This window comes from Schistocerca piceifrons, chromosome 6 (genome assembly GCF_021461385.2).
Source record: "Schistocerca piceifrons isolate TAMUIC-IGC-003096 chromosome 6, iqSchPice1.1, whole genome shotgun sequence".
NCBI classification, from domain to species: domain Eukaryota; kingdom Metazoa; phylum Arthropoda; class Insecta; order Orthoptera; family Acrididae; genus Schistocerca; species Schistocerca piceifrons.
Window position 1 is genome coordinate 95,988,896 of NC_060143.1, and position 16,273 is coordinate 96,005,168.

At 46.4% G+C, this 16,273-nt stretch overlaps 1 protein-coding gene across 1 annotated transcript in view; it reads left to right on the forward strand.

Moving 5' to 3' along the window:
• LOC124803165 (translation initiation factor IF-2-like) overlaps positions 1-15,767 on the forward strand; it is a 109,132-nt gene extending 93,365 nt beyond the window's left edge. The window contains exons 2-3 of the mRNA XM_047264347.1: positions 5,166-5,517; positions 15,355-15,767. Coding sequence (XP_047120303.1) covers positions 5,166-5,517; positions 15,355-15,767 — 765 coding nt within the window. The remainder of the gene's footprint in view (positions 1-5,165; positions 5,518-15,354) is intronic.
• Positions 15,768-16,273: the final 506 nt, after the last annotated feature.

Below are 16,273 nucleotides of genomic sequence, written 5' to 3' on the forward strand. Positions count from 1 at the left end.
ATTGAAAGCATGATGTATAAATATTCAGATTTAGTACGATGAAGATGTGAAGGCGTGGCGCTGATGTCAAAATTCTGAACACCGGTCTTGTGAATGATGAATAACTAATCCGATAGTAGTTCCAGTGTTATTCTTGTGTTGGAGACCGTGTGTGAAGTCCTGGCTCGTTAGTAGTGCACGCTGTGACCACTCGGCGACCACTGGATAACTGGTGACAGTCGCAAGAAGTGATACCAGCTGACGGGAAGTGCTGTGTTCCGTGCTGTGACAACTGGCCGAGTGGGATTGAGCGTCCGCTTAAGTCAGTGGTTGGTGGACAAATACTCATTTCGAACCGTTTTCTGATGTCAGGCGGAAGTAAAATGTAGTCCCCGTAATCAGTTTCCTCCGTGGCGTCAGAGCATACTGCGTCGGATGCAAATGACTTACAGGGGAATCTCTTGCTGCGAAGTGACGTCAAAATTTTCGACTGTTATCGAGGTTCGTGATGGCGTGTCACATCCAGAGGTTGGTGAAACTGCTTTCTCCCCTCGATATTATTTGTGACAAGCAAGAATACTACTGCTGTTGCCGCTCGTTTGGTTTGATGCAACTTAAGCTGTGGTTTTAGGTTCGTGCCGAAACAAACCAACGGAAATCGTGACATATTAGCATGTAAACAGTCGTATATTCTTGACAAGCAACAGTGTGAATGTCAGTGCCACTCATTTCATACACAGCAATTCAAGCTGTGCTCTTAGGTTCCCGCCTGACCACATTCCTGGAAATCACAACATAATCGCAAAAGACAGCCATACATTTGAGACAAACAAGAATAGAAATGTCGTGACTGAAGTCGCAAAATGGAAGACACTGAATGTTGAGAGACAGGACTCATATGTAAATTAAAATGGTTCAAATGGCTCTGAGCACTATGGGACTTAACTTCTGAGGTCATCAGTCCCCTAGAACTTAGAATTACTTAAACCTAACTAACCTAAAGACACCACACACATCCATGCCCGAGGCAGGATTCGAACCTGCGACCGTAGCGGTCATGCGGTTCCAGACTGTAGCGCCTAAACCGCTCGGCCACCCCGGTCGGCTGTTAATTAAAAATGTAAATAATATTGCAGAGCACGGTTTTATTGTATTAACGTCTTCTGACATTACCTTTCCTGTTATGACGTCCTTACGACGTTTACTTCCAATGTGTCATTAACTGACATTTATTGTAACAGTACGTACAACGAGCTACATGTGTGTGATAAACGTTTAATGTGATGTTGCCTTGAAAAGCCATACTATCGGTAACATGAGTGTTATAATACAAACACAACGAAACACGTATATTCATGATATCGTATGCTAAGCTCTTCGCTTATTGATTGCTATCGAGTGTAGTGCTCGCATCGAGTTTTAATGGAACACACGTCATTATGAGTCTCTTCCGAGTTCCCAAGTAGAGTCGGGTGAAGTGAACGAGTCCAGATTTATCGTGGGAGCATATGCGTCCTTTTGTGGCGACTGAGCATAGACGTTTGGTGCCCATTGTATGTATGTACTGTATGTTCACGGGGGGCCTAGGAACGACGGAGAGGCTCCGTCCCCGCCACAGCCGCAGTGGCCCACAACCCCTCGACGACTACCGCAGTCCACTTCACCCCTCCGCCGCCCCAGGGTTATTGTGCTGTTCGGCCCCCGGTGGACCTCCCCACGCCAGGGAACGTCTCACACCAGACGAGTGTAACTCCTATGTTTGCGTGGTAGAGTAATGGTGGTGTACGCGTACGTGGTTACGTGGAGAACTTGTTTGCGCAGCAATCGCCGACTAAGTGTAGCTGAGGTGGAATAAGGGGAACCAGCCCGCATTCGCCGAGGCAGATGGAAAACCGCCTAAAAACCATCCACGGACTGGCCGGCTCACCGGACCTCGACACAAGTCCGCCGCACGGATTCGTGCCGGGGACCAGGCGCTCCTTCCCGCCCGCAAAGCCGTGCGTTAGACCGCACAGGTGGGCTGTCGTTCCCACACTGGAATCTGGCAGCAGACAAGGTGGTTGGAAACAGCCTGAAAATCTAGCAATGGTGTTGCTGGGTGGGTTGTGCTGATAAATAAGTATTCAGAGGAAAAGTCAGAAAGTTGCCCTGTTTCCGAATTACTTGGTACTGGAGTTAGGCAGTCAGGCCGTTGCTAGTGCGAATTGGAACGGCACGCCACAGACGGTGCCGCCAAATTTGTACTTCGATTGCTTTCCTAAAAGCGACCAATACGGCGATACAAAAATTAGACACGGGCCGTTCGAATTTGCGGACGCAACGGCCCGATCTTTGAAGGCTGCTTCTGATCACCCTGTGCAGCTGCGTGCCGTATCTGAAGGCAGAAACAGCAGCTTCGAGCTGACGAGCAAAAATTAAAGCCTGTCCCGAAACAAAATTAGAATTAATGTCTAACTTTTATGTGGGCACTGCCGCACGTTGTGAAGGCATTCCTAATTACGCATATAAATATTTTTTTTCGTGATTTTCTTTAGATTTCTATGCTTTTTCTTTTGTTCATATGGGCATTTCTAATTGTGATTATGTAACATTCTACTGTGGTTTTTAAATGTAAAGATGTAATTGTGACTATTTCGTTTGCCAATGGATAAATATGTTTCTTGCTTTGTACCTGTGGTAAAGTTTGTAAAGTTCTCTTTTGGAATATTATTAATTGTGAAAAATGTAGTCGATAACAATTATAAAGATTTATGTAATTTACGATAACGATATAACTTCTATAAACAGGGGACAGCGATAGTGATATCGATAGTCGAAAGGTTGTTGTGTAGTAGAGGGGATGGTAGATGGTGTGTCTGTGAAGCGTGCGCGGAAAAAATAGTACTGTGTTTTATGAAAAGCATACGTAATTGTATGGACAGTGATACCAAATTATCAGATTGTTAATTCTCTTTACCACTGCGGTATGTAATGCCATCGTCAGCGAACTTTAAGAGCAAATAAACCGGACTGCGAAAATGCCGCTAACAATACTTTGTTGTGGCCGACACGAACAGTGCTTTCATGCGAATGAACTTTGCTGGTATTGGTTTTGTGTGGTGGAACTGTTGTCTATCACATTCTATCAAGCCGTGAAAGTGAAGACTTTAACTAACTATGCAATATAAATGACTTTCAGTGACGTTGTCGAAGTTTGAAATGCGAGAACAGAGTGGACATTGTTTACGGTGTGCTTCACACACAAGAATAATTCTGTGAACTGTGTATTTGTGGCTAAGACTATATGAATGTGACGAACTGTGTAATTATAGACGATAGCGACACGGACAGTGCATAAAGTGTAAAAACGATCGATGTCTACGTAATGTACTTTGAAAGAGAGGGCATGCCAACAACGGTCGTATACTGGCGTCTTGTGGTTTGTTAATCACGACGGGGTTAATGATACAGCTGTGCCGGAACTTTATATGCGTTTCGCCGGAGAAGATTACCCAGCGGAACTGCCTGCATCCTGCTCTCATCATCGTAACCCGCCGACATCGTGCTGCCCAACGCAACGCTTCGTATGCAACAAAAAGTTAAGAGATTTCGCCGAACGCTATCCCCTGACCTAGAAACTTTCTTTGTCTATTAAAAGTATAAGAATTACAGACTCTATTCAAATAAATTCTTTGTTTAGTTTATGTTTGCTTTCTCCTAACGAAAATAAAATTACAATCAGTGAATTAAAAGTTGCCTGGTAGTCATTGTTGAAACACCGGTAAAAATAAACTTCTTCCTCTCATTAGAACTAATTCTCCTTGCATGTGAAAATTATTGTAGTTATTTTATGTAGTTTTATGTATTGTTACGAGACTAGATATATGACAGTGACTAATAAGAGTATTTTGTAGCGAAATATGGCTTCGCGAGAAAATTACGGCGACCGCCATAATTGTTTGCGTTCTGACCAATAACGTAAAAGCTGCTATTCCCGACGTGAGCGTGACTTATAAACGTCAGCTGTCAAATCACGTAGGGACTGTTTACCCAGTAGTAAAAGTTTTTGATATTGTATTGCTACGAGTCGTAGTATTAAGAGACACTGGTTATGTATGTATGGTGAAACTCCCCAGTGTTCGTGCAATTGTTAACAGTATTGAGTGTGATTCACGAAATTTTGTCACTTTTTCTAATTCCTTTCAGATATTCTTTGAAGTTTCAGAGAATATACAGGGTGTTACAAAAAGGTACGGCCAAACATTCAGGAAACATTCCTCACACACAAAGAAAGAAAATATGTTATGTGGACATGTGTCCGGAAACGCTTACTTTCCATGTTAGAGCTCATTTTATTACTTCTCTTCAAATCACATTAATCATGGAATGGAAACACACAGCAACAGAGCGTACCAGCGTGACTTCAAACACTTTGTTACAGGAAATGTTCAAAATGTCCTCCGTTAGCGAGGATACATGCATCCACCCTCCGTCGCATGGAATCCCTGATGCGCTGATGCAGCCCTGGAGAATGGCGTATTGTATCACAGCCGTAGAGACATTTGGTACCGGGGCTGCGTAGACAAGAGCTTCTAAATGCCCCCATAAATGAAAGTCAAGAGGGTTGAGGTCAGGAGAGCGTGGAGGCCATGGAATTGGTCCGCCTCTACCAATTCATCGGTCACCGAATCTGTTGTTGAGAAGCGTACGAACACTTTGACTGAAAAGTGCAGGAGCTCCATCGTGCATGAACCACATGTTGTGTCGTACTTGTAAAGGCATATGTTCTAGCATCAGAGGTAGAGTATCCCGTATGAAATCATGATAACGTGCTCCATTGAGCGTTGGTGGACGAAACTAAAATGAGCTCTAACATGGAAATTAAGCGTTCCCGGACACATGTCCACATAACATCTTTTCTTTATTTGTGTGTGAGGAATGTTTCCTGAAAGTCTGGCCGTACCTTTTTGTAACACCCTGTATACACAATTTCAGAGCAGTTTCTCGTGAATATTAGAGTTTTCAGTTCATAAACAAAGTGGGATCGTGACCAATTGAGAAGTATAACAAAGAGTGTGGTTTTCCAACTAGAATTTTGAATGACTTCACAGTTTAGATTTTGATAATTATTTTTGCTGTGGGTTGAGGTCATCACAACGTAGAGGGCGCCTTAAGGAGCGCGCGCGTTGCTTTTCCTTTCCCGCCAGGCCCGCGAGTCGGCGCTGCTGGTGGCGCTGTACGCGGCGACGCTGCAGCCGCCTCCGTCGCCGCCGCCGGAGGCGGACGCGTTGCTGGAGGCGGCGCTGGAGCTGTCTCTGGACGGGCGGCGGCGCGTGCGCCAGGCGGCGCTGGAGCTGGCGGCGGCGGCGGCGGCGCGCGCCGACCCCCGGCGCCTGGAGGCGGCGCTGCGGGGGCTGGCGGAGAGCCGCTCCCCGGCCGCCGCCGCCGCCGCGCGCGCCCGCCTCGCCCGCCCCCAGCTGCCCGCCCCCGCGCCCGACGGCCTGCTGCGCTACGGCCTCCACCTGCCCAGGGGCGCCGCCGCCTTCGCCGCCCCGCAAGGTACCCTCTGCTCTGTCTGCCGCAGATCTGAAGATCGCTCACTTTTTCATAGACTATCTACAGTAGTTCGGATTAATAAATGACCTTCGCAAAGAGGGTCCACACACTTTCCAATCTATAAATCAGATGCACTGCAATGTTTTGTGATTCAGAGAGTCAGAGTCTAATATTATACACATGTATTAAAACTATGCTTTCTAGATGTAACCAGCTTACGTTGTTTGGTCAAAAATATCCGGACACCCTATGTAACGCGAAATTTAAAATTTTTCCGGCGAACTAAATGTTCGAAGGGATTTCGACATTGCAGCCGGTCGACGTAAGCTTCACGATATTTCAACTGGACACCTGCCAGTCGTCTTCACATGAGCCACGGAAGACTGACGAAGACGTCCACCGCTCCGCCCCCTACAGCGTGCTGGTAGTATTCCCGCGCGAGGGTCAGAGCCAGAGTGACACATTTTGTTAAGACTGCCACTTCAAGCAAAATAACGGAGAAGGTCAGTCATGCTATTGTTAAGGAGAGAATCTGTTATACGAGATGAAATTGGATGCCATTTCAGAAGAAATGTTCCACTTATATCCGAACGTTGCAGCACTTCTCTCTCCTTTATCCTGGGATTGGTTCGATGGAGTGCCTCCAGCCAAGTTTGACTGGATACGTAAGGATGCAAGTTCTCGGCAGATGTTAAAATTTGATCGTTTGGTGCCACAACAGACGTCGTCACAGGGAACAGCTGCACGAAGTTCCGTTGACAACTTCACGGAGTGTGGTATGGCCTATATAGGACAAACAACACGCTCAGTGGATGAACGCTGCACGGAACATAAACGTTGCACTCAACAACGCAGCAAGTCTGCAGTTGCGGAACATTTTATCTCCACAGCCGTACAATTAAGTATAACAAAACAGTATCTTTCTGGGACTCCATTATAAAGGAATTCGTTGAAATATGCATCGCGGAAAATCTAATGAATCGTGACAGATGCTACCAGCTGAATGATGCGCGGAATCCAGTCATCTCCGACACTTGCTCCAGACGATGACTGCGCCGAGCGGCAACGCCGTCCCTCTGACGCACGCGCAGCAGTAGTCTCAGCGCATTATATGGGGCAGACCGGCTAATGTATTCGTTGACACCGCCTTCCTCGCCCTTTATCCAACCCTTCAACGGTCCCAACGTACCCTTCAAACCCACCTTGACCAGTTCACTGCTTGGTGCAACCAGTAGTTTCTCTGTGTCAACCCCTCCAAGTCTCAGGTGATCATCGTAGGCCGCACCACCTGCTCCTTCCATCTCCATGATTTCTACCTCACCATTTATGGCTGTCCTATCCACCTCACTCCTACCGTCAAATACCTTGCCTCACCCTCGACCACCAGCTCACCTGGACTCCTCATCTCCTTACAATTCAACACAAAGCTCACAACAGATTCCACCTACTGAAACTCCTGGCTGGTCAGACATGATGAGTGCATCCTTCCACCATCCTTCACACCTACAAAATCTTGATCTGCCCCATCCTCTGTTATGCCAACGTTGCTTGGATTTCCGTCCCTCCCAGGTTCTATAAAGCGTTCCAAATCGTCGAACGCCATGCACTCCGCCTCGCCTTCTCCACCCGCCTCCCGTCCCACACGCGCATCCTCTATGACCTCATCCCCTTTTCCCACCTTCTCCTTTTCCTTGAACACATCCGCACCCTGTATATTGTCCGCCGACTCGATCCCCCTCACTCTCTGGTGTCTCCCTTCCTCTCCACCCCCAGCCTCATTGCCGTGCATTTACCATTGTGTTCCACTCTCTCTCTTCATCTCCACACCCTCCACCTTCTTTCCCAACGCAACTTCCAGCATGTACCCCTCCCGGATGATGAACTTCGCCCTGACGTCTACCCTTCCTACCAACTCCAACCCCACCTTCCTCCTGCCTCCTCCCCCTCCCTTCTCCTGAGCGGCTTTCCCCCTCCTATGCCCCTCCCTCTCCTGTGCTTCGCTTCAGTGTCTCTGCACTCCCTTCTGCCTTGTCTTCGCTCTTCATCTCCCACCCTGACCGTCTCCTGCCGGTTGGTGCGCCCCCTGACCCCCCCTTTTCCTCTTCCTCCCGCCCCCCATTCCCCCTCCCTTCTTTTTTCCTCTTCTCCGACCTCCAGTCCTCTGGCTGGTCCCTACCAGTGGTTTTTATTCTTTGTGAGTGTTCTCTTGTTTCCAGTGGTTTTGTTTTTTTAAATGTCTTGCTTTGTGTGATTTTTATACTGTGGCCGACTTTTAACTTGTGTTTGACTCCAGTGATTTTAAGTACACAACGAATTGCCAGCTGTGTTCTTTTAACTTTATGTCGACTTTTTAATTGTCCACCAACATCCCCATATTAGTGTATATATTAACTCCCATCACTGTATTTTTATGTCCCCCTTTTTCCCCCATTTTTTATGTAAGAGCTCCCCTTGTATTTCTGTTAAAGCCATTTGGCTGTAGAGTGGTGGGCTGTGCCACTGCCAGCCCTCCCCTGCCCATGTGGTGCAGGGGAATGAAATTACAATAAAGGAAAAAAAAGTATTTGTCACTCTTCGACAGCTCACCTGAAGATGGCTGGCAGGTGCCCAGTCGGAATATTGTGGAGTGAAGTTTATGGCAACCGGCTGCAATCCTGAAATCTCTTCGAAAACTATGTAATGCTACATTCACAACCAGATACCACGACCGGCAGACTCGGCAGTAGAAAAGGAGGCGGAGATATTGTGCCACCAGCAGAGAAATAGTGACAGCAGAATGTATTGCTGCAGAAAGCTCAGTGACTGCGAATGTGGACTAGTCATCTGTTATCACCTGAGTAACACATATGACAGGAATATTTCAACACTTCCGAACCTCCTAAGTCGATTGTTTGTAATGCCATAGTGAAGCAGAATCACGAATGGAGAATCACAGGTAAAAGGAGACAAGGCAGTCCTCGTGTAATGACAGAGAGCGACGGTCGAGGTTTATCGAGGGTCGTTCTAAGAAATCGCATAAAATCAGCGGAACGACTCAGTCGTGAGTTCCAGAGTGCTGCCAGCCCACCAGTCCAGCCGACATAATAACTGTGCGTGAGGAGTTAAAAATAACGGCGTACAGTGGTGGAGTAGGTCCCCATAAGAAACACATTTCCGTCTTCAGTGCTATGCGACGATTGAGGTGGTCTAAAGAGCGAAGCCACTGCACAGTGGATCACTGGTAACGAGGGGCTTGGAGTTACATATCACACCACACCCTGTGGTAATCCGATGGAGTGGTCTGAATTCGGCAGCTGCCTGCAGAACATCACCTACCATCAAATGTACAGCCTGTAGTGAACTACAGATCAGCTGATGATATACTATAGCTGTGTTTCTCATACTTACGATATGATACCCTTATTGCGCTTAAGAAAACGCTAAATGCTGAAGAGTCTGACCACAGTTTACAGAATTCTGCACTGTGTACAGTAGAGGAACAATTCGCAGATGATGATTCTTTTCATCAGCATGGCGGTTCACTATGTCATAAAACGCAGTTTGTGAGGCAATTGTTTGTAGACAATAAAATTCCTGAAATGGACTGGCCTGCCCAGAGGCCCCACCTGAATCCGATGGATCACGTTCGGAAGGAGTCATACTGCTCAGCGGTAATGGATTTTTTTAGTCGATTAATCATTAGCGGAAAAATGCTGCTACCGGAACACAAAAAAGGCGAATATGCTCCTGTTTAAAAGACTCTGAAAAACTGGGTATCAGCAGCCTAATTCTACATTCCTCAACAACTTGGAAGTATTTTCCAAAAATTTTGCAAAGCGAATATATTCGGCACTCTTTTTAACAAACAAAAAATGAAATGATCGTATGGCATTGTTGGCCGGGAGGCCCCATTTGGGGGAGTTCAGCCACTGCAAGTCCTTTTTTGGTGACGCCCCATCGGTGACATGCGAGTCAATGTTGATGAAAGACACACAACACCCAGTCCCCTGCCGGGAATCTAACCCGGGCCCCCTGCGTGGTAGTCGATAACGCTACCGCTTTTTTTTCCATTTTGTTCGATATAGTTCGTTGCGTTTGGTCTGGGCGGACGTCACAAGACAACCGTTCAAGTTGATCTTTGATGCATTGACTCAGTTTTTTTTATTACAGAGAGCATGCAGCCCTCTGACCGAACACGCTGAGCTACCGTGCCGGCATCTGCTGAGCTATGGAAGCGGACTTTAACAAGCAACTCTCTTGTCACTCCCACAAGCTCCCCTACCCGTAACTCGTTCACACCCACTAGTCTAACAATGTGAGTCGCTCATACCCACCCATTCCCACTTGCATATTCTCACTCAGCCCAGTTCACTGTTGTTATCTTTTTGTGTCTCTGTAACTGTCGCTGTCTCCCATGTCACACTCACAGTCGCCTTCGTTCTGTCCTACGACTACTCCTTTCTCCTCGCACTGTCACAAGCTCCCTCTTTCTCTCTCTAACTGCTGCTATCTCACTCATTCCATGCCACTGCTGCTGTCTCTTCTCACTGTCACTATTTCTCTCTCTTCCCCTTTGTCATTGTCATAGACTCTGTCTCTCGCTCACTTCTACTTTTTCCATCTCTTTATTCTTCTCCCACTGGCACTGTCTCCATCACTCTTTTCCTAGCACTGTTCTGTCAGCGTCAACTGTATCCCAGTGCCGCTGTTTCTCTCTCTTTCTGTCACGTCGCCATCGTCTCCTTCGCTCTTTCTACAACAAAACCACTGTCTTCTAGTGTTTGTTAGTTTTACGTCTCTTTCCCACTGCCACTAAATGCTTCACTGTCAGTAGAAAACAGCGCGAATAACTTCGCAGGCCGAAATTTTTGGGAAAATGTTTAAAAGTGCTGAGTAAGGTAGAATGAGGCAGCTGGTACCACATTTTTAAGAATCTTTTAAACAGGAACCCAGTTTTTCAGAATCTTTTAAACAGGAGCATATTCGCCTTTTTAGTGACCCGATAGGGGCATTTTTCCTCTTCCCTGCTTTTCCCTACCACAGCAGGGCATGTCACTCATATGAAAAGAATTTGATAGGTCAGTAAAATTTTGATACTTGCTGGCACAGTAAAACTGTGTGCCGGACCGAGTCTCGAACTCGGGACCTTTGCTTTTCGTGGGCAAGTGCTCTACCGACAGAGCTACCAAAGCACGATTCACACCCCCTCCTCACAGCTTCAATTCTGCCAATATATCGCCTCCTACCTTCCAAACTTCACAGAAGTTCTCCTGCGAACTTTACAAACTGGCACTCCTGGAAGAAAGGCAAAGGTCTCGACTTCGAGTCTCGGTCCGACACACAGCTTTTTAATATGGCCGCAAGTTTCATATCAGCGCACACTCCGCTGCAGAGTGAAAATTTCATTCTGAAAATTTTGATAGCCTGCTTGGGTGAAACTGAAATAATGCAAAACTAAGTTAACACCTCAGACAGGATTTTAAGTTCACAAAAATTTTGCATGTGCCTCAGTACTACAACATGGGGACCCAGAACCCTTCCGATGATAACGAAGACATTTTACAGTCTATTCCTAGGTGCTGCGAGACTTTATAAACTACGTTCTCGCCTCAAGCCGGATTTTTAAATGCGCATTTTACGTGTACAAGTAGTTCAAGGTTGAACCTATGTATTCTGGAAATGGATGAAGATGTCAAGGAAATTTTCAACATTGTTCGAGATCTGGATCTTATCAATATGTCGTGAGAATTTGAGCCATTTGCACTGCATAGCCATCTTGGAATCCACTGCTCGGATTTGGTACTCAAAAGCCATATGTTTCTCGATTATGGATAAGGATTTTTGAAAATGGGAAGACGATACTTCGAGATTAATGTTCAGAGACTATACCGTTTAAAGCTCCGCAATTTGCTATGATTGGTTAGTCAGATATCCGCGGTTGACGGCCAAGAAATGGAATAAAACCATTTTCTTGGTTTTTCTCAGGATCCACCCATGACCTACACTGAAGCGCCAGAAAAACTGGTACATGCATGCGTACTCAAATACAGAGATACACTATGTGATCAAAAGTATCCGGACACCTGGCTGAAAAGTACTTACAGGTTTGTGGCGCCCTCCATCGGTAATGCTGGAATTCAATATGCTGTTGACCCACCCGTAGCCTTGATGATAGCTTTCACTATCGCAGGGATACGTGCAGTCAGGTGCTGGAAGGTTTCTTGGGGAATGGCAGCCCATTCTTCACTGAATGCTGCACTGAGGAGAGGTATTGGTGTCGGTCGGTGAGGCCTCGCACGAAGTCGGCGTTCCAAAACATCCCAAAGGTGTTCTATATGATTCAGGTCAGGAGTATGTGCAGGCCAGTCCCTTACAGGGATGTTATTGTCGTGTAACCGCTCCACCAAAGCCCGTGTATTATGAACAGGTGCTCGATCGTGTTGAAAGATACAATCGCCACCCCCGAATCGCTCTTCAACAGTAGGAAGCAAGGAGGTGCTTAAAAGATCAATGTAGGCCTGTGCTGTGATAGTGCTACGCAAAAAAACAAGGGGTTCAAGCCCCCTCCATGAAAAACACGACCACACCAGAACACCACCGCCTCCGAATTTTACTGTTGGCACTACACACGCTGCAGATGACGTTCACCGGGCATTCGCCATACCCACACCCTACCATCAGATCGCCACATTAAGTACCGTGATTCGTAACTCCACACAACGTTTTTCCACTGTTTAATCGTCCAATCTTTAAGCTCCTTACACCAAGCGAGGCGTCGTTTTAGCATTTACCGGCGTGATGTGTAGCTTATGAGCAGCCACTCGATTATGAAATCCAAGTTTTCTCACCTCCCGCCTAACTGCCATAGTACTTTCAGTGGATCCTGATACAGTTAGTAATTCCTGTGTGATGGTGTGCGTAGACGTGCGTAGACTGCTGCTACTATGGCAGGTTATCAAGATTCAAGTGAGTCTGAACATGGTGTTATAGTCGGCACACGACCAATGGGACACAGAATCTCCGTCGCAGCGATGATGTGGAGATTTTCCCGTACGATCAATTCACGTGTGTACCGTATATATCAGGAATGCGGAAAAACATCAAATTTCCCACATTGCTGAGACCGGAGAAAGATCTTCCAAGAACTGGACCAACGACGACTGACGAGAATCGTCCAACGCGACAGAAGTGCAACCCTATCCCAGTCTGCTGCAGATTTCAGTGCTGGGCCATCAACAAATGTCAGCGTGCGAACCGTTCAACGAAACATGATCGATATGGTCTTTAGGAGCAGAAGGCCCACTCGAGCACCCATGATGACTGCACGACACAAAGCTTTACGCCTCGTTTGGGCCCGTCAACACCGACATTGGACAGTTGATAACTGGAAAGATGTTGCCTGTTCGGATGGACGTGTGCTGGTGTGGAGACAACCTCATGAATCCACGGACCCAGTATGTCAGCAGGGGACTGTTCAAGCTGGTGGAGGCTCTGTAATGCCGTGCAGTTGGAGTGATATCGGACGCCTGATAAGTGGACATACGACTCTGACAGGTGACACGTACGTAAGCATCCTGTCTGATCACCTGCATCCATTCATGTCCATTGTGGATTCCGATGGACTTGGGAAATTCCAGCAAGACAATACGACACACTACACGTCCAGAATTGCTACAGAGTGGCTCCAGAAACACTCTTCTAACTTTAAACACTTCCGCTGGCGACCAAACTCCTCAGACATAAGCATTACTGAGCATATCTGGGATGATTTGTAACATGCTGCTCAGAAGAGATCTCCACTCCCTCGTACCGTTACGGATTTGTGGACAGCCCTGCAGGATTCATGGTATCGGTTCCCTCCAGCAGACATTAGTCGAGTCCATGCCACGTGTTGTTGTTGCACTTCCGCATGCTCTCGAGGGCCCTACACCATATTGGGCAGGTGTACCAGTTTCTTTGGCTCTTAAGTGGAAATGGTGCCTTCACAACCTTCTTAAGGCGCTCGGTGGACCACATCTAACAGAAAAGGTACCAAGTGATTTGCTGCATTTGCCTAAGCTAGAGAAAGTGTGTAATATTTAAACTTTGACCTTGTGCTGTAGGATAGTGACAATAAGGCGATGCTTCTGTTTGGTATACCAATGGTCGCTAGCCCAAGTGCCGTCCAGAATACTTGACCCTATTTTTGTATCAGCAGCAGAACCCGGGGGTTGAGCCCCGGCGTTTTGGAAGATACTGCTTAGCTATCGGTAAAGACATACAGTAACGAAAGTAACAGGTAACGAATATTTTGAAACAGGTATATGTGTCGAGAATGACGAATAGAAACGATATAAAATTTAACTGTTACTTTTTCATTCCTAGCTCATAGTACCAAAAAAGAATTGTATTCACAGTGTACTATCACAATCTAACATAACAGTCGCGACACTCACTGCTGTAAAAGTTGTTACCGTTTGACAGATGGAGCGACACTAGCGCTCCAAGCGCTGAGTAAGGTGAACATCAGACGCGTCGTAAGCATAATGTTTGTTTAGCATCCATTTCCTACGTAATTTACGAAATATTTGAGTTATTTTCTTGCCTTCAACGGTTTGTGTAGTATCAGAAGGAATATATGTTTCTAAAAATGATTCTAAAATAAGCGCAAGTATGGATAAAAACTATGAATCGAGTGGCAAGCTACAACACATTCGTGAAGAAACACTTGTGACGTTGGATAGAATTGCAGCTTACGTCGTTGATATCAAAAAAATATAAACACACAGCTTCACACGTAAGAAGCACAGACATGTACCTTTACATGCAAAAGCGATCGACAGCTCATTTATCGTTCGGTAGGCCTACTGTGTTTGACATTGTCGCCTGTTGCCACAAGTACGACCTTAATCTTTATATTATTCTAAGTAGTACAAGCAACTGCCAAGTAGTGGGTGGAATATGTTGAAAACATTATAATGAGCTGATTACATTACATTTTACGCAAAACCAAATATTTGAATAATTTTCAAACAATCTGTCAGTGAACAAGGAGCTAATAAAATAATGTCATCACACGAAGGAAGCAAGGAAAATTAAGTAAGCAACAACAGAAGTGAATGAAATACATACCATACATTACGCTTTTGTAAGAGATGAATAACTGCACTTAATCTAACCACTTCACCGTCAAAGCAGGTCTGTGTTGACGATTCACACGACTCTGGCACTGATACATGGAGAGCTGAACTGGCTGCTTCTGTGTCATAGGACTGTTTTACAGCTTTAGATGGATTGTCGAATCTTTGTGGCAGTTTCCTCTTTATCGTTAGTTGAGGTGGTTTATTTGGGATGTCAAACAGTTTGGGTACTGCATTCCACACGAATTTATTATTGTCTGCGTTCATGAACTGGTTTTGTTCGAAATGTAGAGAACAAAACCTAATATTATTATACAGGCAAACTGCGTATTTTTTCATAAGGTCTTCTCGTCCGATATTAACTAGCCATTTTCTGCTCCTAAAACGAAACATTAATCATTTATACACATGTAGATTGCAAGTGAATCCTGACGATACAGTTTAGTAACATGATGGTATATACCTCTCAGGATCCTTAGGAAATGTAAAAAAAAGACAGCTGTGGTGTCTTCCTCCTGTTGTTGCTGCAATTTATTGCGCTACAAACGGTCCCGGTTGTAAAAACCATTGTAGCAATCAAAAGAAACAACCACTATTGGCTTTCAAGATCGCGCCGAACTCACAGTTTGTTACTGGCCGCTTGGGGCGCTGCTGGCACGGTAGGCAACAAAATCGAGGCGAAGTGTCGCGACTGTTATGTTAGAGTGTGGTACTATGTAGAGAAGCTTGTACTGTATGTCAGTGGTCGGCCGCTACTGTGCAGGGGCGGACGTGTCGTGGATCCTGTCGGGCAGCGGGGCGCTGTCTGCGGGCAGCGTGCGCGCGCCTGCGCAGTCCACCACGGCGTCCAGCAGCGGCTCCTCAGACTGCGGCGCCGGAGCCGCCGGACACAACCCCTGGGCAGACCGCCGGCGCACCCTCTCCTGGGCAGTGAGTACCCGCCGCAGCGGCGCAGACCTATTACTCAACTACTGGCGCTCCTATCTGGAAATGTTGGACGTTTATCACCGTGGAGGAATCAAGCTGATCACCAGGCCTTTACGAGTGGTAGTCTCGAAGCCTCGCAAAAATCTGTCCCAAGAACTTGTGAGGCCGACTCCAGACGTTTACCCTACAGTGAGGCACATTCACCACAACGATGGACGACGTGCCTGAGCTTTTGGACGTACACTACTGGCCATTAAAATTGCTACACCAGGAAGAAATGCAGATGAGAAACGGGTATTCACTGGAGAAATATACTAGAACTGATATGTGATTACATTTTCAGGCAATCTGGGTGCATACATCCTCAGAAATCAGTACCCAGAACAACCACCTCTGGCCGTAATAACGGCCTTGATACGCCTGGGAATTGAGTCAAACAGAGCTTGGATGGCGTGTACAGGTACAGTTGCTCATGCAGCTTCAACACGATACCACAGTTCATCAAGAGTAGTCACTGGCGTATTATAACGAGTCAGTTACTCGGCCACCATTGACTAGACGTTTTCAATTGGTGAGAGATCTGGAGAATGTGCTGGTGAAGGCAGCAGTCGAACATTTTCTGTATCCAGAAAGGCCCGTACAGGACCTGCAACATGCGGTCGTGCATTATCCTGCTGAAATGTAAGGTTTCGCAGGGATCGAATGAAGGGTAGAGCCACGGGTCGTAACACATC